Source organism: Panthera pardus, unplaced genomic scaffold, assembly GCF_024362965.1.
Source record: "Panthera pardus isolate Hobbes unplaced genomic scaffold, ASM2436296v1 HiC_scaffold_11, whole genome shotgun sequence".
NCBI lineage: Eukaryota > Metazoa > Chordata > Mammalia > Carnivora > Felidae > Panthera > Panthera pardus.
Window position 1 is genome coordinate 102,452,995 of NW_026526666.1, and position 21,243 is coordinate 102,474,237.

Here is a 21,243-nt window from a genome sequence, read left to right on the forward strand (position 1 = left end):
CAATGTGTCCTCTTTTGGCTTATTTTTAACTAATGTTAATTAAATTTTGCTTAAGTTACGCTTTTCCTTGTTGGACTCAAGAGTTCTAGAATGTCAGACCCGGAAGGAGCCCCAGTCCACCTGTGTCATGTTATAGATGCGGAAAATGAGGCTCTCAGGGGTTGAAGACTTGGTCAAGGGCACACCTCGGACCTTGACCAGGAGCTGAAGGCTGTTGGTAGAGTACTCCCTGCCAGGTGTCCCCACTGCTACGATTTGTCCACTGCTTACTCAAGCTTCAGTTTATATTTCGTTGTGAGGCTTAATCATGGCATCAGTGTGGGCCCCTAGTAGAAGCCTCCGGGGCTTTGTTGAAAAAACGGCTGAAGGACATGCCATGTAACAGGTTGTTGGAGAGCAGGACTTTGTGGAGCAGTGATGGAGATGTCCAGGTCTGTGCAATATGGTGGCACAGTATACTAGTCACTGGCCATTGAGTGCTTGGGATGTGGCCAGATGTGGAGGAAGTGAATTTTTAATTGCATTCGTTTAGATGTATTTAAATGTAAACATAGATAGTCTCCTGGAATTTATGGCAGGCCTATGAGAGGAAGGATTTCCTAAGGGTTTCAGAAGCTCTCTGGGAACCGCCTAGCTAATGGAGGCGGACTTTGGTTTAGACTTTGCCCAGGGCGGATAATCCAGGAATCCTCTATTTGTAGGTAAGTGTGTGAGGTCTACAAGGTATTTTGTTTGCATGCTGTTAGATACAGATCTATTAGGAAATGTATTGAGATTAGTGATTGCTTTGTTCACTGTAGTACCGACAAAGGACCTGGACTTTAGCATGTTAAGGGGTTAGAATTTTTTCCCCTTGAGCTCTGTCTTTGGGTTTACAGTGGAATTAAGGAAAACATCGAATCTGATTTAGGGAAACCACACTCTGAGCTAATATTCTGGAACATTCCATAAAACAATGCACGGTGCTGACTCCTTTCTTGCTAGGAGGTGGAGGCCCTAGGAAAAGGCACAGTTCTTGCAGCTCGGAGAGCCTGTGGTTGGGTCGGCCGTTCTCACCCACCGTCCAGCCTCCCTCTGTAAGGGGGCCCGGCAGCTTGGCATTGCCCTGGACGTGGCACCACAGCCCATCAGCTCCCGGGTTTCACTCAGGCCAGAAGTTGCTTTCTTCTGTTAACGTTAAGAATGAAGCTGTCAGAGGGGGCACCCGGATGGCTGAGTCACTTGCGCGTCCGACTTCAGCTCAGGTCATGATCTCGCGGTTCATGAATTTGAGCCCCACATGGAGCTTGCTGCTGTCAGTGCCCGCCGAGCCCACTTTGGATCCTCTGTCCCCCTCTCTCTGCCCCTCCCCCGCCTGCACTCTCCCCCGAATAAATTAATATTAAAGAATGGAGCCGTCAGTCATTTTACCAGCAAGACTGGATTTATTTAGGAATTGCAGGGCAAGGAAGCTTACAGCAAAACCCTCGGCGCCTGGAGAACAAAAGAGAGGAAAGCTCTTTTATAGAGGAGAGAGGGGACTTCCGGAAGGTTGTTATGAGCGCAAAGTCTGTGGGCGCAAACTGGGAGTTCAAAGGATAGTGGCTTCTCACTGGCCGAGTTGTGACTGTCTCTCACTGGCTCGGCTGTTGCCGGAGCGAGGGGAAACCCTTCTTCCTCCTGCTGGAGCGGTAAGTAGTAGCTAAAGCCATGTGGACTTGCAAGGAGCCGATTTTCCTGACTGGTCTGCAACTGATGCAGTGTGAGTGCGCCCCCTGCTGGCCCTGTGGCGCCACCCTAGAGGAGGTCTTTTACTGGTCTTCACCGGGTGGCGTGGCGTCTGCAAGGGGAGCCCAGCCTCCCGAAGACAGGGTCAGCTTCCAGGTCCACTGTGTCTCCAGGTGTCCCAAGGAGGGGGATGAATTACATGGTCAGCCTACCTGGGGACAACCTACACCTGAGTAACTGAGGAAGCTTGTTACAAATGCACATTTTCTGTATGCAAATTACACTTAGGTAGAAAATCGACAAAAGCGCAGACTTTAAAGCATTTATGAGATATTTGGGGGAACTTGAATAGTCCTTTGAAACTTAAAATATATTAAGGAATTTCTGTTTTTTAAGGTGAGATCATTGTAGTTCTGCTTTTTTTAAAATTAAATTTTTATTTATTTATTTATTTTTTTAATTTTGACAGAGCCTGCGCAGGTGGGGAGGGCTGGGGTGGAGAGAGGGAGAGAGAATCCCAAGCAGGCTCCACACTGTCAGCACTGAGCCGGACGCGGGGCTCGAACTCATGAACCGTGAGAGCATGATCTGAGCCGAAATCAAGAGTCAGGCGCTTAGCCAACTGAGTCACCCAGATGCTTTTCAAAAAGCGATCTGATGAAATATCATGAACACATAATAAAATGCGTCTCTTTTAAGTGTCCAGTTCACTGAGTTTTAGCAAATGTGTGCATCCACATAATGACCACGACAGCTGTGACCTAGAACATTTCCATCAGCCCCAAAAGTTCCCTCCTGCTCCTTCTCGGTTGGTCCCTACCCACCCCCCGACCCCTATAAACAGGGCTGCTTTCTCTCACTCTAGTTTCTGCCTTTTCTAGACTCTCATACGGATGGACTCATACGCTTAGCGCTGTGCTTGTGAGCACCACTGCTATGCCTGCAGGGCTCGCTGCTGTTGCATCCATTACCTGCAATATGTTTCTCTCTTCACCTGTCAGCGAACATCCGGGGTCTTTCCGGCTCTTGGCGATTTGTGAATACAGTTCACAAATGCAGATTTCAAAACTTCCAGGACACCATCGAGGAAACTTGAGCACACTTCCTGGGTATTAATGATACTAAGGAATTGGTGTTGTGTGTCAGGTGGGATAATTGTTTTGTAGTTCTGTTTTGTGTGTGTGTGTGTGTGTGTGTTTTTTGACATTTATTTATTTTTGAGAGAAAGAGACAGAGCATGAGCGGGAGAGGGACAGAGAGAGAGGGAGACACAGCATCGGAAGCAGGCTCCAGGCTCTGAGGCTGTCAGCACAGAGCCCAGCGCAGGGTTCGAACCCGTGAGTGGTGAGATCATGATGCGAGCTGAAGTCGGACGCTCAACCAGCCGAGCCACCCAGGCGCCCCTTGTAGTTCTGTTTTTAAATGGAGTCTTTATCTTTTTTTTTTTTTTTAATATTTATTTTTGAGGGAGAGAGCGTGAGTGGGGAAGGGGTGAGAGAGAGACAGGGTGAGAGAGAGACAGAGAGAGAGAATCCTAAGCAGGTTCCACACTGTCAGCATAGAGCCCCACGGTGCCAGGGCTCGAACTAACAAACTGTGAGATCATGACGTGAGCCCAAACCAGAGTCTGGACACTTAACTGATTGAGCTCCCCAACCAGCTGAGCCACCCAGGTGCCTTGCCCTGTAGTCTTTATCTTTCAGAGGCAATGCTAAGATATTTATGAAGGCCAAGCTGTGATGTCACTCATGTGGAGTGGAGGAGTGGGTGGGAACATATCATTTGAAACCAGAGTTGAGGGGCACCTGGGTGACTCAGTGGGTTGAGAGTCCAGCTTCAGCTCAAGTCATGAACTCACCGTTCATGAGTTCGAGCCCTGTGTCGGGCTCTCCGCACGGAGCCCACTTTGGATCCTCTGTCCTCTTCTCTCTCTGCCCCTCCCCCGCTCTCAAAAATAAATAAAATATTAAAAAAAACTAAAAAAGTATATAGTATATATTCACCAAGGCCATAAGCGTTGGAGATCATCTCCTGATTGGCTACATCATTTTTACAAAAGTTTGATGGGCAGCAAAACACAAAAATACAAACAGAAGTAACCTAACAATTCCAAATTGTATAATGGGTCTAAACCAGGACTATAGGTCTGAAAGTAGCCAACTGAAAATATTTATTGGTACTTACTTTGACTTAGGGGAGAAAAATTCTCCCTACTGAGGTGAAGCCACAGTTACAATGCTTCCTGGGAGTCCTGCTGAGTGGCCCTGAGAGCAGAGTTGTGGGTCCCTCTGGAGCATGTGGGAAGAATTGGCAATGGCCTCCCCAGGACACTGGGGAGGATACGGTGCAGGTCTGAGCAGGACGCGATAGCTGGTGAACTTTTTGCAAAAATAGCAAAACTTTAAAGATGTATGAGAACAGTATCGTTCTCTCAAAAGAACTGTTTGGAAAAACAAATGTTATCCAATAAGACAGTCTGTAAGTTTGCAAGTTCAGTGACCATGGATTTGGATAAGAACCCAAAGTCAAATAATAGCCCAGGTCAAAGACTTTTGTGACTCCTGAACCTTTTACTCCTTTAGAAAAGGCAAGTGAAAACTAATTTGCCTCGGGATCGTGATGAGGCTGTTTCTGAAAGGGTCATAATCAAAAGGAGAGGTTTCCTCCTTTTGCAAGCGCTTGGGGGAATGTGGACAAGAGCATTTTCTTTCAAGAGAGAGAGAGTAGGAGCCAATGGCGAGGAAGAGGAACCCAGGCCTGGTCGGGACATCTCAGGAAAGCTGTCTCGGCGGATGTCCTCTGCCCCAACTCTGGGAAGTCTTTGCTTTCAGGCCATCAGGTGGCGTGCCAGGCCGGTCAGGGTGTGGTGCTTTCTCTAGATGAGTCACGTGAGTCCAGGAGTCTATTCCTTGGCGTTTGGCGGCACAAAGGCATGTTAGCAGTACCTTGGAAGGGCTTTTCCAGCAAGTTGGAAGAGGCTTTGTGGAGGTGTCTCTTCCAACAGAATCTCCAGGTTGCAAGGTGTGATGCCTAAGGTCTTTATCTCCCGGAAACAGATGTTGAAAAGATTGCTGTACCAAAGCATGGCTATTTATTTTTATTTTTATTTTTATTTTTATTTTTATTTTTATTTTTATTTTTATTTTTATTTTTATTTTTATGTTATTTATTTATTTATTATTTGCTATTATTTTTAAATTAATTAATTAATTTTTAAATGTTTTAATTTATTTTCGAGAGAGCACCAGCGGGGGAGGGGCAGAGAGAAAGGGGCGGAGGATCTGATGCGGGCTTCTTGCTGCAAGCAGTGAGCCTATGTGGGGCTTGAACTCATGAACTATGAGATCATGACCTGAGCCGAAGTCGGAGGCTCAACCGGCTGAGCCACCCAGCTGCCCCTATTTTTATGTTTTTTAAAAATTTTATTTAAAAAATGTTTATTTATTTATTTTGAGAGAGAGGGCGTGAGCAGGGAAGGGGCAGAGAGAGAGGGAGAGAGAATCTCAAGCAGGCTCCACACCGTCAGCACAGAGCTGGTCGTGGGGCTCGAACTCACAAACTGTGAGATGGTGACCTGAGCTGAAACCAGCAAGAGTCAGACGACCAACCGACTGAGCCACCCAGGTGCCCCTAAAGAATTTTTTTTTTGGAGTAATCTCTCCCGCCAACACGGGGCTTGAACCCACAATGACAAGATCAAGAGTTGGACGTTCCACCGACGTGCCAGCCGGGCGCCCCGTATTTTTATGGTTATTTTTAATAGAAGCAATTAAACCTTTAAAATGTTGGAATGTGTCTCCTTTTGTCAACTATGGGTCAGAGGAGGCAGGGGCCAAGTGCATTAGATGTCCTGTGACTACCTTAGAGGGTGAGAGTCTACAAGTTCCAGAGGGGGTAGAGCTGGGATTTAGAAGGACTGACGGCAATGTTTTCAGCCAAGGACCTGGAAGGTCTATACGGATTTTTCCAGTTCAATCTTCGTGGTGTCGTTAGCGTGTTCAGCTAACCTTGAGGACTGAGGGTAGGATGCACGATAAAAGTGTGCTAAAACTAGCCAAACAACACAGACTTTTTGAGGCACCTGACCAGAAAAATGGGTTTCCCCATCACTACAAAGTTTGAGAGGAGTTACCCAGGTAGGGATAATCTTTCTGAACAGGATTTCAAGGTGAGATGTATGAAATCCATAGTGCGAAGAGATTTCCCTGGATTGCACTCTGGACAGGTGGGTAAGTGAAGTAGGCACTTTTTGCAGCCTTATTAATTTTTCTCCGCCGATGTGGGTTCACAAACACTATCATTTTGTCAGTAGACCAATGGTTCAATGCATGTATGGAGGCAAGTAGTGGGAAGTTTAGAATTTCTGGTAGGGCCAGATTGTTAATTCGGTTCGAACCGGAGTTCCCTCTCTTTATTGAGCCAACAATGAATAGATTTCCAGTCTTGTTTTGTTTTTCCCTCTCTGGGGCCAATTGTTGGGTATCTCTTGTCGAATTTTGCAAATTATCACTTGGGACGACATCCCTTGGGACAGTGACAGATTTGGCTGTCGGTTTCCTTAAGAGCATCGTTTTTGGCAGAAATACTGCAAGGTGGTTTCCTTTGGTCTCCAGGGATGCCCAGGAGCCTCACTCATAGGCAGAGCAGCCAGCAGTGTGGCACCTGATAAATTTTGGAGCCGGAGCCAGTTTTTATCCCATTCCCAGTCGAGGTAAGGGAGCCTCACTGTTAGCCAACATTCCAAAGCCATGAGCTGCCCCAAAGGCGTGCTGTTGGCATAAATGTTTGTGGTTTCACCCTTGGCCAAAATACAAGGATGGCTGAAGTGGGTCCCCTGATTTTTCCTTCAGCGGCCTCAACTAACAGGGTAGTTAGTGGCAGGAATGGCCGTGAGGGGATATTCCCGTGCCGTAGGGTCTGGTTGTTGGCTCCATACCCTGTGGGTCGATGACGGTCCCTGTGTTTTTGTGGATGAGTATTCTAAGGCATTCCATTCCCTCTCATTACACAGAGGAAAAGGGGAGTTAACAATTAGGGTAGCTGGGGCGCCTGGGTGGTTCAGTTGGTTAAGCGTCTGACCCTCGATATCGGTTCAGGTCATGATCTCATAGTTCGTGAGTTCCAGCCTGGTATTGGGCTCATGATCTCATAGCTTGTGGAGTTGGGCTCCACGCTGACAGTCGGAGCTTGCCTGGGATGCTCTCTGCCCCTCCCCCACTCACACTTTCTTTCCCTCTCTCTCTCAAAGTAAATAAACTTTATGAAAAAAAGAGTTAGGATATCTGAGGGCAGGGGTCTTATTAAGCTTTTCCTTAAAGTCCCCAAAGCTATGTCTCCCTTTCATTTTTTCCTTTTCACTTTTATACATATAGTAAGCTCTATGCCCAATGTGGGGCTCGAACTCATAATCCCAAGGTCAGGAGTTGCATGCTCTACCGACTCAGCCAGCTGGGAGCCCCTGATCTTTCATTTTTTAAGTAGGGCATATAGAGATTGAGCCATAAGAGAGATGTTTGGAACCCAATTTTGACTAGCCAGCCAATTCCAGAAAACTTTGTAATTGGTGCTTAGTTTTAGGTTTTGGGAAGTTCAGGAAGACTGCCTGATCCAAATGGAGTTCTTGTTCTGAGATCAGGTTTCCTAGAATCAAACCAGATTGGAGCAAACTGCAGTTTTTCTTCAGGGGATTTTACGTCCCTTTAAGGCCAAAAGTTGTAGCAGGTAGATGCTGTCTTCTTGCGAAGAGGTTTGAGAAGGGCATTGGAGAACCAAATCATCTATGTATCATATTAAGTAGAGCCTACAGAAAACTTTATATCATCCAAGTCAGCTTTTAAGATCTTTGAAAAGTAAGGACCCTCTGGAACCCTGGGGCATTTCTGTCCAAGTGTGTTTATGCTCCCAAGTGAAAGTAAAGAGAATAGTGGCTATCCTTACCAACTGGAATACCGAAGATGCACCGCATGGATCAAATACGGTGAAAAACTGGCTTTCTCTGGGAACAGATGTCACTAGCGTGCAGTGGTGAGAGGGGCAGCAGGTGCCGAAGGATGACCACGTTACTTCTTGCTCGGAGGTCCTAGACGAAAGTCCTGTAGAAGGCAAGTTGGAGTCCCTCATAGCAGCCGGTGGCTTGTGTCAAGAGCCCCTGTAGCTCCTTGGAGCCCAACGTTGGGAATTAGGAGGACGTTGGAAAGACTGGCTGGAGGGATGCGGTGCCCACAGCGCTTAGTGTGATAGCAGTTTTAATGTTTATTTCTGAGAGAGAGAGACACACACACACACACACACACACGGAGTGTGAGTAGGGGAGGGGCAGAGAGAGAGGGAGACACAGAATCCGAAGGAGGCTCCAGGCTCCGAGGCATCAGCACAGAGCCCGACACGGGGCTCGAATCCACGGACCGCGAGATCATCACCTGAGCCGAAGTGGGACGCTCAACCGACTGAGCCACCCAGGCGCCCCAGCATGATAGCAGTTTTATCCCAATGTCCTGGCCCTTTGCAAAAATAGCCGAAACTAGGAGGTTTTGGTATTGTTTAGGGACTGCATTTGCTGGAATTGAAAACTGAGAATTTTAGTGGTTTATTAGGAGACTCATCACAGGTGTAAGTGAGCGGGTTTACCAGACTAACTCAGTTGGGAGTGGACATAGTTTCCCATTCCATCCTGGTCCTTTTAACTAAAAGAAAAAAAAAAAAATCCCAGTTCAGCCCATTCATAAACATAGTTAAATGCTTCCTGGGTGGATTCAACATCTAAGGGAAGACCAGAATTTTCTTTAAAGACAATTTGGAGTTGATTATAATAGTCATGAACAGGTTCATCAGGCTTTTGTGTGCAAGCCTGACTTTTGTTCCAATCAACAGTTTTAGGAAAGGCTACTATACTTGCTCCCTGGAGATTTCCAGGAAGTGTTCTAGCATCTTGCCAAAGTTAGGGGTCTGTTTCTCTATATCCCTTTCAGGATGATCCCATTGGGCTAGTTTCATCCAGAGTTTGGCCTGGCCCTCACCTATGAGCCATGTGGACTAACTGATATAACTCTGAGAGACTAGGTTGGCAAGTTTGGATACGTGTGTTAAATTCTTCAGCAAACCCGTAGGGGGGTCCTTCGTCACTTTAGGAAACTCTTTAACTATGGCTCAAAATTCAGCCTTAGTCTAGGGAATGTAAGAAATGTGGGGTTTATTTGGATCCTTAGGAGACTTAGCTTTAAAGAGGTGCATTTTATTTTATTTATTGTTATTTTAAAATATATTTTAAAATGTTTATTTACTTATTTTGGAGGGGGAGGGGCAGAGAGAGAGAAAGAGAGAGAGAGAGAGAGAGAGAGAGAGAGAAGGAGAATCCTAAGTAGGCTCCATGCTGTCAGCACAGCCTGGTGTGGGGCTTGAACCCACAAACCTCAGCCGAAATCAGGAGTTGGACACTCAACCAACTGAGACACCCAGGCCCAAAGAGGCATGTTTGAATAGCTTCAGGATAGGAAGAAGCAGGCAGAGAGTCAAAGGAAAATGGAAAATCGGCAAGGGAATTGGAACGGGGAAGCTGAGGATGTAGGGGAGGTGAAGGTGGTGCAGAAGGGAAGGAGGACGGTGGGCCTGGAGCGCAAGGTGTCTGCCGTGTGCCCTGAGACAAAGAGGACGGGGTGGGGGGTTATATATATATCTATATGATATAGATATGTTATATATATATAACATATATATATGTTATAGATATATATATAACATATATATATATGCATACACACACACACACACACACACACACACACACACACATATATATAATTTAATTAATTTATGGAAACTGTATCCAGTGTGGGGCTTGAGCTCAGAACCCAGAGATCAAGAGTCCGAAGGCTCCACCGAGCCAGCCAGGTGCCCTGAAGCCTCTTTGTCTTTAACTGTTTATTTACCTCAGTCCAGAAAGTGTGTTTTGCAGAGGCAGTTCTGGATTCCTGATCATGTTTGGAACCTTCAGAATTCCAGTCCAGATAGACATCCCATTCAGTCATGACAGTTTTAGAGCCTGGCTATCCAGTTTCGTTTTGAGAAGCGTAAGTTTGTGGAGCTGAAAAGTTCCCCATCATGGCCACTGATGTTCTAAATTACTTTTGGTTAAGTTGGTCCATTTAAGGGGCGCCCGGGTGGTTCAGTCGGTTGAGCATCCTACTCCAGCTCCGGTCATGATCTCACGGTCCATGGGTTTGAGCCCCCGCGTCAGGCTCTGTGCTGACAGCTCAGAGCCTGGAGCCTGCTTCGGATTCTGTGTCTCCCTCTCTCTCTGCCCCTCCCCTGCTCGAGCTCTGTCTCTCTCTCTTTCTCAAAAATAAATACACATTAAAAAAAAAAATTTAAAAAAAAAGGTGGTCCATTTAATTAGAACTGTGCACAAGGAGGGACCATAGTTTCTATTTATTTATTTATTATTATTCTTTTTTTAAATTTTTTTTGGGGGGACCATAGTTTTTAAACATAAAACCAAGTGTATCCCAGAAACGGGGGATGGGCATCCCCAGTTTTGATGCCTGGGATCCTGTTTCTTTTCTCTTTTCTTTTTTTTTTTTAGTTTTTTTTTTTTAATGTTTATTTATTTTTAAGAGAGAGAGATACGGTGGGTGAGCAGGAAGGGTCAGAGAGAGAGGAAGACGCAGAATCTGAAGCAGAAAGCAGAAAGCAAAAGTCCTACACAGCACAGTTCCAAACAGAAGTCCGACCAAAGTCCAAGTGAGAACTCTGAAGGGGCAAAGCCTTAAAATAGATCCTGAATACAGCCAGGAGAGCTCACACACAAAGAGAGTGGAGCTTGAAATCCAGGAGAAAACTTGCCCTTGCACTCCAGGGTCAGCAAGAAAGCCGTGACCCGTGTTGGCTTTGGGGGCACTGGCACCTTTGTGTCCACCAGCCCCGGAGTTGTTGGGGGGTCGCCTCTGGATCCCACTGCTGATCACCAAAAAAATGGTAACCTTAGAAATAAGAAAAGTCAGCTATTTTATCAGCAAAAATGGGCTTATTTGGGAAGAGCAGAGAGTTGCAAGTTGGGACAAGCAAGCTGTGGCAAAACCAACAAAGTCAAGTCCAACAAAGGAAAGGAATATTATGGGAGTGGGGGGAGGGGGAGGAGGAGGAAGTTGGGAGGGGGGTTCTGAGTGAAAGTCCACTGGAGAAAAGCCAGAGCCCAGGGGGATGAGGGTTTCTCATTGGCTGGGTTGCAGGGGTGGTCAAGTTCTTGTGCAAGATGCAAGGTACAGGGTTTTCCGTGGAGGCACTTAGCTGATCCTTCTGTTGGAATCTGTAATTGTCATTGACGCCAAGTGCTGTAGCTTCCCCTTCTAGCTTCCCGACTCCACTCTGTGCCTTTTTCCTTTGTGAATGGTCACGCTGCTATCCCGCAGCCTGTTGTCGCCTTCCTCCTTTGCTCAGGAGAGAGCCAAACTCTATGACTTCAGGCCAAGTCATGAATTCCTTGCGTCACTGGGGTTGCAGAGAAGCATCCTGTGAGATGCTTCCGGAAGCAGAACTGCCAGTTTGACTGTGGACTCATGGGAGGAGGGGCAGCCCCAGGAGGAGGCTCCGGGGAGAGGGACATCTGCATTCCTGTCTGGAGGGCTCTGGGTGGGTCGGGCCCCCTGGGGAGACGGGAGTGGGGGCTGCTAAGCCTTGTGCTGAGGACTGGGTGAACTGACCACTCGCTGCAAGATGAAGCTGCTAGTCTACACCCTCCGCCTCCGCCTCCGCCTCCACCTCCGCCTCCGCGAGCTCAGCAGGCAGGCAGCCACCTGGGAGCATCTGGGGCCCAGGAGCTCCCAGGGTCCTGGGCAGAAATGCTGGGCTTCCGTCCAGGCTGTTGAAACCAGGTCTAATCTGCTGTCTCGACCCTGTATCACTGCAAGGTAGGATGACGAGGACATTTCTGTGCCCACAGCAGCGCCTTCTTCCCGCTGGTGTCCAGCGTGCAAGGCAGACTGGGCAGCCCGCCCTGGAGCCGTGGGCCACATGACTCAGGATTTATTGTTGACGGTTTGGAGCACTGGGTGTTCAGTGAACTGCTTGACTGAGCATGCCCACTAATGTGTTCATCCAAGTGGAAACCTAGCATGCTTCCCTGCCGGGGCCCAGTCGAAGTCCCCCCAGGCTTTGTTGGAGGAGGTAGGCTTTCAGGATTGGTGGGCTCTGGGCTCTGGGCAGCTGGCACCTTTGAGGGAAGGAGGCAGGTGTGGAAATTGAAGCACCGCACGTGCCAACAGCTGTGCGGGTTCATCCCTCCCTGGGCACCTGCTGCCGAGGAGTCTGGGGCCGTGGGGGCACCTGCTGTCTCCGGGGGCAGGGGCTCAAGCTGCGATTTTTGGACCAGAAGATTATGCAGGGCAGCAGAGCTGTCCTCGCACGATGGGCTCATCTTCAGCAGCACAACGTTGTGCTGTTACCGTGGCCTTCCTATGTTTATTTCAAACTTTACAGAAACTTTGTTCGGTGAGTATATCACCCTCTACTTCGTACCAGCTTTATTTATCAACGTTTTTTATTTTATTTTTGGGACAGAGAGAGACAGAGCATGAACTGGGGAGGGGCAGAGAGAGAGGGAGACACAGAATCGGAAACAGGCTCCAGGCTCCGAGCCATCAGCCCAGAGCCTGATGCGGGGCTCGAACTCACGGACCGCGAGATCGTGACCTGGCTGAAGTCGGACGCTTAACCGACTGCGCCACCCAGGCGCCCCAACCAGCTTTATTTATCGAAACGTAATCCGTGTTCCATAGGACTCCCCACTGAAGGGTACAGTTTAGCCAGCAAAAATGGGTTTCTTTGGGAATAGCAGAGAATTACAACTCCAGACAAGCAAGCTTCTGTGAAACCACTGGCAAGTCTGGAGAACAGAGTAACCTTTATAGAGGGAAGGGGTGGGCGGCCTGGGAGGGCTGTCCTTTGGAGCAAACTGGGAGTTGGAAGTGTAGCGGCTTCCCATTGGCTGAACTCTGACAATCTCTCCTTGGCTGGGCTGTTGCTGGAGCTGGAGGAGAGCCTTTCTGGGGCCTGCCTGTGGTCAAGCAGGAGGGGTGTGGTGGGACCTGAGGATACCTCTCCTCCTGCTGGGTCTGTGGGGTATGAGACCTCCCCCTGCTGGCCTCCCGACTCCATTACAAACGAGGCTTATGAATTTTTTTATTTAAAATTTTTTTTTTATGTTTATTTTTTTATTTTTGAGAGAGAGAGAGAGACAGATCATGAGCAGGGGAAGGGCAGAGGGAGAGGGAGACACAGAATCCAAAGCAGGCTCCAGGCCCCTAGGTGTCAGCACAGAGCCCGACGCAGGGCTCGAACCCACGAACCGCGCGATCATGACCTGACCCGAATAAATATTTTTTTATTTTTTGTTAATTCAATTTGTATTAATTTTTACACCGCCTCCATCTATTTTTCTTTCTGTGCAAGTTTGGCTCTTCTGGACATTCCAGATAAGTGGAATCATGCAATATGGTGTTTTGTATCTGGCTTCTCTCACATAGCGTGATGTTTTCATCATGCGTGTATCCATGCTTCTTTCATGATAGTTCACCGTGCGGGGACATACCACATTTTGCATGTCCATTTGCCAGCTGATGGACCTTGCGGTGTTTCCACCTTTCATCTATTATGCATAATGTTACTATGAATGTTTCTGTCCAAGCTTTTGTGTGGACATGTGCGTTGATGTCTCTTGAATGTATACCTAGTGTGGCTTAATAAGACAAAGGTATTTAGTCTTTATCCCTGGGTCCTGGCACAGAGTTCCTAAGACACTTGAAATTCTTCCAGTGAGAGTGTATCTTTGGTATGCTGATGAGATGCGAGGTGGCCGGGAGCCCTTTAGATAGCTTCAGGATGGGGACTGGTGGCCAGCCTGGTGCAGGCTGCCTTACAGGGGTGGAACTTTCAGCCCCACCTCCTATCTGGGGATGGCGGTGGGGGGAGGGAGGCCTGGAGGTTGAGTTAATCACCAATGCCTCCATCGTGACCGCCATAAAGATCCTGAACAGTGGAGTTTGGAGAGCTTCCGGGTTGCCGAACACAGGGAGGTGTCGGAAGGGCAGCGTGCCTGACCCCACCCCACACCTTGCGCTGTGCACCTCTTCCATCTGGCTGTTTCTGAGCTGAATCCTTTACGACAAACCGGTAAATGTGAATAAAGCAAAGTTTGCCCGAGTCCTGTGAGCTGCTCCAGCAAATGATCCAACCGGAGGAGATTTTTGTGGGAACCCCAAAGGCTAGAGCCAGTTTGTCAGAAGTTCGGGCGGCCTGGGACTTGAGAGGGGCGTGGAAGCAGGGACAGCCTGGAGCCCTTGAACTTTGGATGGGGTCTGCGCTACCTCTGGGCTGTTAGCGTCAGAACTGCGTTGAACTGTAGGACACCCAGCTGGTGGTGCAGAAGAGAAGAACCCGCACCTTGGGGGTCAGAGGCCGTGTGAGTAAAGACCGCTCCGCTGGGTCATGCGCTTACTCTGTTTAACTTCCGGGGTGTTTTCCAACTGGGCTGTTTCCCCCCCTCCCCCAGCAGTGCGGGGGCGGTCCACATCCCCCTCCGTGCTGGGTGTTTGCCTTTTGGATTGCAGCCGCCTATCTCCTTGTGGCTTAGATTTGAATTTCTCTGATGAGTAATGACGCTGAGTGCTTATCAGCCATTTGTACAGCTTGGCTGTTTTGTTTCTTTACCTGTTTTTCATTTGGCATATTTGTCTTTCTGTTACTGAGTTGTTAAGACTTCCTTTTGTAGTCTAGAGATAAGACCCTTCTCAGATACATGGTTTGCAGAGATTTTCTCCCATTCAGTCTTTTCGCTTTGGATGTTCTGTCTTTTTTTTTTTAATTTTTTTTTTAATGTTTATTTTATTTTTGAGACAGGGAGAGACAGCATGAATGGGGGAGGGTCAGAGAGAGAGGGAGACACAGAATCTGAAGGTGGCTCAGGCTCTGAGCTGTCAGCGCAGAGCCTGACGTGGGGCTCGAACTCACGGAGTGCGAGATCATGACCCGAGCCGAAGTCGGATGCTTAACTGACTGAGCCACCCAGGCGCCCCATGGATGTTCTGTCTTAAAGCACAAACCTTTTTTTATTTTTTCATGTTTATTTAGAGAGAGAGCACACATGCTCGTGCATGAGTGGGGGAGGGGCAGAGAGAGAGAGGGAGACAGAATCTCAAGCAGGCCTCATGCCATCAGCACAGAACCCGATGCGGGGATCAACCTCACGAACCGTGAGATCATGACCTGAGCCAAAGTCACGAGCCAGACGCTCAACCGACTGAGCCACCCAGGTGTCCCTTGAAGCGCAGAAGTTTTGACATTTTCATGTAGTCTAGTTTAGGTTTTTTATTTTTTTGGTTGCTTGTACTCTTATCGTCGCACCTAAGAAACCGTTGCCAGACTCAGGGTCACAGAGCCTTACCTGTATGTTTTCTTTCAGCCTCAGCCCTTCTGTTCAGAGCTTTACCTATTTTGAATCTGTGAGGTAAGGGTCCAGCTTTGTTCTTTTGAGGTGGACCCACCCCTTCTTCCGAGGTCCCAGGACTTGTCGGGGTCCCAGGCTGGTAAGTGCAGGGCTGAAGCCACACACCTGGCCCGCACCCCCGGGTTATCCCTGACCCTGAGGACAGAAGCAAAAGTCCACCGACAGTAAAAGTTGCGCCCTGTAGATTGTGGAGTGTTCATCACACACGTGGTTTCATTTCATGACTAGGCTGTGCTTCCTGGCGGCTGTGTGGGGTCTCAACCTGGGTCTGTGGTTCCGCTTCCCGTCCCTGAACACCAGCCCCGCCCCTTCCGGCCTTCCCCGCCCCCTTGCAGCGTCGTGCTGTGACCAGCCTGTCCCAGGCAGGTGGCAGCCTCGTGTACAGGCCTACCTGCCTCCCGTGCGGCAGGTCCCCGTTGGGGACCTTCCTGGGCTGTGCCAGACAGGCAGAACCCCCTGGTGCCCTGAATTTCCTCCCTTAGGCTTGGGCTTGCTGTGGGGCAGGTCCAGCAGGCGTGACTGCCCATCTAGAGGGTGTTTAAGGAGCACCTGGGTGGCTCAGTCAGTTGAGCGTCCAACTTCGGCTCAGGCCATGATCTCAAAGTTTGTGAGTTTGAGTCCCACATCAGGCTCACTGCTGTCAGTGCTGAGCCTGCTTCTGATCCTCTGTCTCCTCTCTCTCTCTGCCCCTCCCCTGTTCGTGTCTCTCTCTATCAAAAATAAACATTAAAAAATAATAAAGGGTGTTTATGGGGAGCCTGGGTGGCTCAGTCGGCGAAGCGTCCGACTTCGGCTCAGCTCATGATCTCACAGTTCGTGAGTTCGAGCCCCGCATTGGACTCTGTGCTGACAGCTTGGAGCCTGGAGCCTTCTTCAGATTCTGTGTCTCCTTCTCTCTCTGCCCCTCCCCTGCTTGCACTCTGTCTCTGCCTCTCAATCAAAAATAAATAAACATTGGGGCACCTGGGTGGCTCAGTCGGTTTGGCGTTGGGCTTTGGCTCAGGTCATGATCTCACAGTCCGTGGGTTTGAGCCCCACGTCGGGCTCTGTGCTGACAGCTCGGAGCCCGGAGCCTGCTTCGGATTCTGTGTCTCCCTCTCTCTCTGCCCCTCCCCTGCTTGTGCTCTGTTTCTCTCTGTCTCAAAAGCAAATAAAAACATTAAAAAAATTTTTTTAATTAAAAAATAATTAAAAATAAATAAATAAACATAAAAAAATAATAAAGGGTGTTTAAAAACCCTGGGAGGTGGGAAGTTGCCTGTAGCAGTCATGGCCTTGAGTGTGCCCTGTGGCCCTGTGAGACATTTAATTGGACATTGGACATAACAAGCAAATCAGAATTTTAGGGCCTTTTTTTTTAAGTTTATTTATTTATTTTGAGAGAGAGAGAGAGAGAACAAGCTGGGGAGGGGCAGAGAGAGAAGGAGACAGAGGATCCAAAGCGGGCTCTGTGCTGAGAGCAGACAGCTGAGAGCAGATAGCCCGATGCAATGAGGGGCTTGAACTCACGAACTAAGAGATCATGACCTGAGCCAAAGTCAGATGCTTAACTAACTGAGCCACCCAGGTGCCCCAGGGAAATTAGAATTTTCTTTTTCATGTTTATTTATTTTTGAGAGGGAGACAGAGTGGGAGTGGGAGACAGAGAAGGAGACACAGAATCCGAAGCAGGCTCCAGGCTCTGAGCTGTCAGCACAGAGGCGGACATGGGGCCTGAACTCATGAACCGCGAGATCATGACCTGAGCCAAAGTCGGATGTTTCACCGACTGAGCCACCCAGGCGCCCTAGCAAATCAGAATTTTAATCCAGCCGGGGAGATAACATCAGACTGGGAGGTTGAAGCATCGGGAGAAAGAACTGCTTTTGTAATCAAACTTATTTTCTCACCGTCTTGATGTGGAGCAAAGCCCGACATCAGCTGACAGGGGAGCGGCCCTGTGTTCAGGGGCAAAACCGGCGTTCTGAGAGCTCGCCCCGGCTCCCATCTGCACCCTGCACCCTTCAAGCTTGCTTGCTTAGCTCTCAGCCCCGGGGCGGGGGGCACAGGAGTCACCCTCATTTTACAGATAGGGTGAACCGAGTGCGGGAGTGACTCCAGTGGACACTGAAACCCAGGTCTCTCAACACCGAGTTCTCTGTACCTCATCGCCTGCCCTGACCAGGGGCAAATGCTGCTGTAAAGGGAGGGGGCAGGTGGTGGAGACAGCTCCAGCCCGCCCGCTGCCCCAGAAATGGCCTGTTGTTTACTTTGGCTTATGAATGGGTAGGATTAAAAGTCTAAGGTGGGATGTGTCTCCCAAACTCAGCACGATGCTGAGGGCGTCTCTGAGCCTTAGGGAACATGAGTGTCCTGATGCCGCGAGGTCAGGGCGTTGCTCCCGGGGTCTGGGAGAAGACCCTGAAGTCCTCGCCCCCGTAAGATTTGTCTGATGGGTCTTAGAAGGGCACCTGGTGTGAGTGCTTTGCTGTCATTCAGGGCACGGGACTGGAAAATGCTTGGGGTTCGTTTCTGATCCCTCAACCCCTGTCTTGGCCTGCCTTGGCACACCCCAGCTGGGGTCTGTAGGGGGCGTGCTGGAGACGGACCGTGCCCCTCTCTCCACCTATTGAAAGTCCCCAGGCTTCCAATTCAGTCTCTCTTCGAGCCAGCTAAATATTTCATTACCTTGTGGGCACTTAGCAGATGGAAATTGTAGCCTTGTAACTGATCAGGGTGAGCGAGCGTGGGTGGCCATCATTCTCAGTAAATGCCACACTTTTTGTGTGTGTTTTTGGCTGTGCTGGTGCTGTGTTCGCTCAGATGTGGCTTGTGTTTGGAACCAGAGCTTTAACGGCGACACTGCTTTCTGGTGTCCTCCCGGGTCTCAGGAAACTAAGTCCTGTTTGATTGGTGCTCTGCCTCCGTTGATGACAGGCTGAGCCCACTATGTCATGTGCCTTATGAAAGCTGAGGTGATAACACTCACAAGCCAGCCTGAAGCTGCCTAATTGATCCCGTGGTATCTGAAACATGTTGCCAATATTCTTTTTTTTAATTGAGCGTAGTTGTCACACTATTGTATTAGTTTCAGGTGTACAACATAGTGGATGGACATTTACATACGTGACGAAATGTTCACCCTAAGTGCCGTGACCGTCTGTTACCATACGGAGTTATTACACTATTCTTGATGATATTTGTCTCTATTTATGAGTCTGTTATCTTATTGGTTTTTTGTTTTATTTTTTTAGATTCTACGCATAAGGAAAATCATACAGTATTTGTATGATTTGTTTTGGTCGATTTCACTTCTTCCTTCATTTTTTTGTTCATGTGGCATGTCACGTTGATTGATTTGTAGGACATTGCATCATCCTTGAGTCTCTGGATCAAATCCCACTCGATCGTGGCTATTGATCCTTTTTTTAAATTTTTATTCTTTTTTTTTAAAGTTTGTTTTGAGAGAGAGAGAGTGCATGTGAGTGGGGGAGGGGAGAGAGAAGGAGAGAGAAAGACTCCCAAGCAGGCTGTGTGTTGTCAGTGTGGAGCCCGATGTGGGGCTCGAACTCACAAACCGTGAGATCTGACCTGAGCTGCGATCAAGAGTGGGATGCTCAACTGAGCCACCCAAGCGCCCCATTAAGATTCTTAATTCCATAACCAACAATTCAAACCAACAATAGTTTTTTTTACTTGATTTTTCTTTAATTGCTTCCATGTACCTACTAAATTTTACATCATTAATGCAGTAGAGAGTAGAATATAGTTAATTAAAATTAAAGGGTACAGTTCGGTTAAAAAAAATTTTTTTTAACATTTATTTGTTTTTGAAAGACAGGGAGACAGAGCATGAGCGGGGGAGGGGCAGAGAGAGAGGGAGACACAGCATCCGAAGCAGGCTCCGGGCTCCGAGCTGTCAGCACAGAGCCCGACACGGGGCTCGAACTCACAGACTGAGAGATCATGACCTGAGCTGCAGTTGGACGCCTAACTGACTGAGCGCCCCCAGGCACCCCGGGTAGTTAGTTTTGTAGGAAATTGCCAAACCGTCTTCCAAAGCGGCCGCACTGTGTTGTGTCCCCACCAGCAGTGAGAGAGTTCCTGCTGTTCCACCCCTGACAGTGGTGTCACTGCCGTGGTTCTAATTTGCAGTCCCCTGGTGGCCCGTGATGGTGCACATCTTCCCATATGCTTATTTACCGTCTGTGTGTCTTGTTTCACGAGGTGTCTGTTCATACCTTTTGCCCCTTTTCATATTGGTTGTTATCATAGAATTTTTAAGAGCTCTTCATTTATTTTGGATACAAGTCCTTCATCAGATACGTGTTTTGTAAACGTTTCCTCCCGGTCCGTGGCTTGCCTCTTACTCTTTTTTTTTTAAAGTTTTTAAAAATGATTATTATTATGTTTTTATTTTTGAGAGAGAGAGAGACAGGGCGAGCAGGTGAGGGGCAGAGAGAGAGGGAGACCGAGGATCAGAAGCAGGCTTCAAGCTGACAGCAGAGAGCCTGATGTGTCTCTCGACCTTTGTCAGCTTCCAGATGCCTTTGAAAGCTGAACAGAAGGGTTGCCACTTAATTCCAGAGAAATGCACACCAGACGCAACCTCGCCCATGCCCAGGGCCCCCTGAGCTAGCTGGACTTTGTTTAGTATCAGAAACACTGTGGCTGCAGCCTGCCATGTCCAGCTGCGTGTGGTTTTCTTTGGGCTACATTCCCAGAGCGCTCTTCCTCGGCCAAGTGAGTCTTTGGAGGTCTGGCCAACACAGAAAGTTCTGGAAGTGGAGGGATGGGCCTGTTTCTCCACAGCTGTCTGCAAACAGGTTGAACAGCTTTATCATGATACAACTCATGTCCTGTAAGTTCATTTACTCTTGAGGACAGTTCAGTGTTTTCTGGTATATTCACAAGGTTGTATAACCATCACTGTTCTTGAATTCCAGAACATTTTATTCACCCCCAGAATAAACGCTGTTCCTGTTAGCTATCACTCCCCATTCACCTCTCCCAGGCCCTGGCAACCACCAGTCTGGATTTGCCTGTTCTGGACGTTTCCTGTGAATAGAATCATGCCTTATGTGACAGGCTTCTTGTGCTCAGCAGCACTTGTTCAAGATTCTTCCATGTGGTAGTAAACATTGCTACTCAATTCCTTCTTAGAGTCAGATCATATCCCATTGCTTGGAGAGACCACTTCTGATTTATCCGTTCATCTGTGATGGGTATCTGTGTCCTTCCCACCTTTTTTGGCTACGATGAATAATGTTGCTGTGAACCTTTCCGGATGTCTGGTTGTATCGTTTAAAATAGTTCTTGGTTGGGGCGCCTGGGTGGCTCAGCCGGTTGAGTGTCCGACTTTGGCTCGGGTCATGATCTCACCGTTCGTGAGTTCGAGCCCCGCGTCAGGCTCTGTGCTGACAGCTCAGAGCCTGGAGCCTGCTTCGGATTCTGTCTCCTCCTCTCTCTGCCTCTTCCCTGCTCATGCTCTGTCTCTGTCTCTCAATAATAAATAAACATTAAAAAAATTTTTTTTAAATAGTTCTTGGTTAATTTAGAACATGAGGAACCACCTCATGGTTATTTAACTTTGAAATTATTTACTCATAAGGCTGACAACAAACGATTCCTTTCTGTGGAAAGGTCTGTTAATGGCTCAGTTGGCGTGGCCGTGGAGGCCTGCAGAGGTGAGGTATGGTCCTTGCTGATTTGACTGAGCCATGGTGGACTTTTAGATATTTCACTTGGTTGTGTCATTTAAAAAAATTTTTTTTATGTTTATTTTTAAGAGAGAGACAGAGAGCGAGACAGCATGAGCAGGGGAGGGGCAGAGAGACAGAGAGGGAGACACAGAACCCGAAGCAGGCTCCAGGCCCTGAGCGGTCAGCACAGAGCCCAACGCGGGGCTCAAAGTCACAGAGTAAGAGATTCTGACCTGAGCTGAAGTTGGACGCCCAACCGACTGAGCCACCCAGGTGCCCCTGGTTGTGTCACTTCCTGCAGATTTCCCTCATTCCCTTTCTGTGTTTTGGTTTTTTTTGTTTGTTTGTTTGTTTTTAAAA

At 48.3% G+C, this 21,243-nt stretch overlaps 2 protein-coding genes across 5 annotated transcripts in view; one reads left to right on the forward strand and one right to left on the reverse strand.

Annotated features, from left to right (window-relative positions):
* ESPN (espin) overlaps positions 1-21,243 on the reverse strand; it is a 248,474-nt gene that overhangs the window by 62,945 nt on the left and 164,286 nt on the right. The window lies entirely within an intron of this gene.
* Positions 1-21,243, forward strand: part of ACOT7 (acyl-CoA thioesterase 7) — a 100,790-nt gene that overhangs the window by 3,361 nt on the left and 76,186 nt on the right. The window contains exon 2 of one of the 4 annotated variants that reach the window (XM_019461228.2): positions 2,589-2,816. The exons of 1 other annotated variant lie outside the window; for it this stretch is intronic. In XM_019461228.2, the coding sequence (XP_019316773.2) occupies positions 2,644-2,816 (173 nt within the window). In that variant the 5' untranslated portion in view covers positions 2,589-2,643. Of the gene's footprint in view, positions 1-2,588; positions 2,817-10,524; positions 10,678-11,278; positions 11,610-21,243 lie in introns of those variants that run through there. 2 more of the 4 variants (XM_019461233.2, XM_019461231.2) reach the window with 2 other exon arrangements.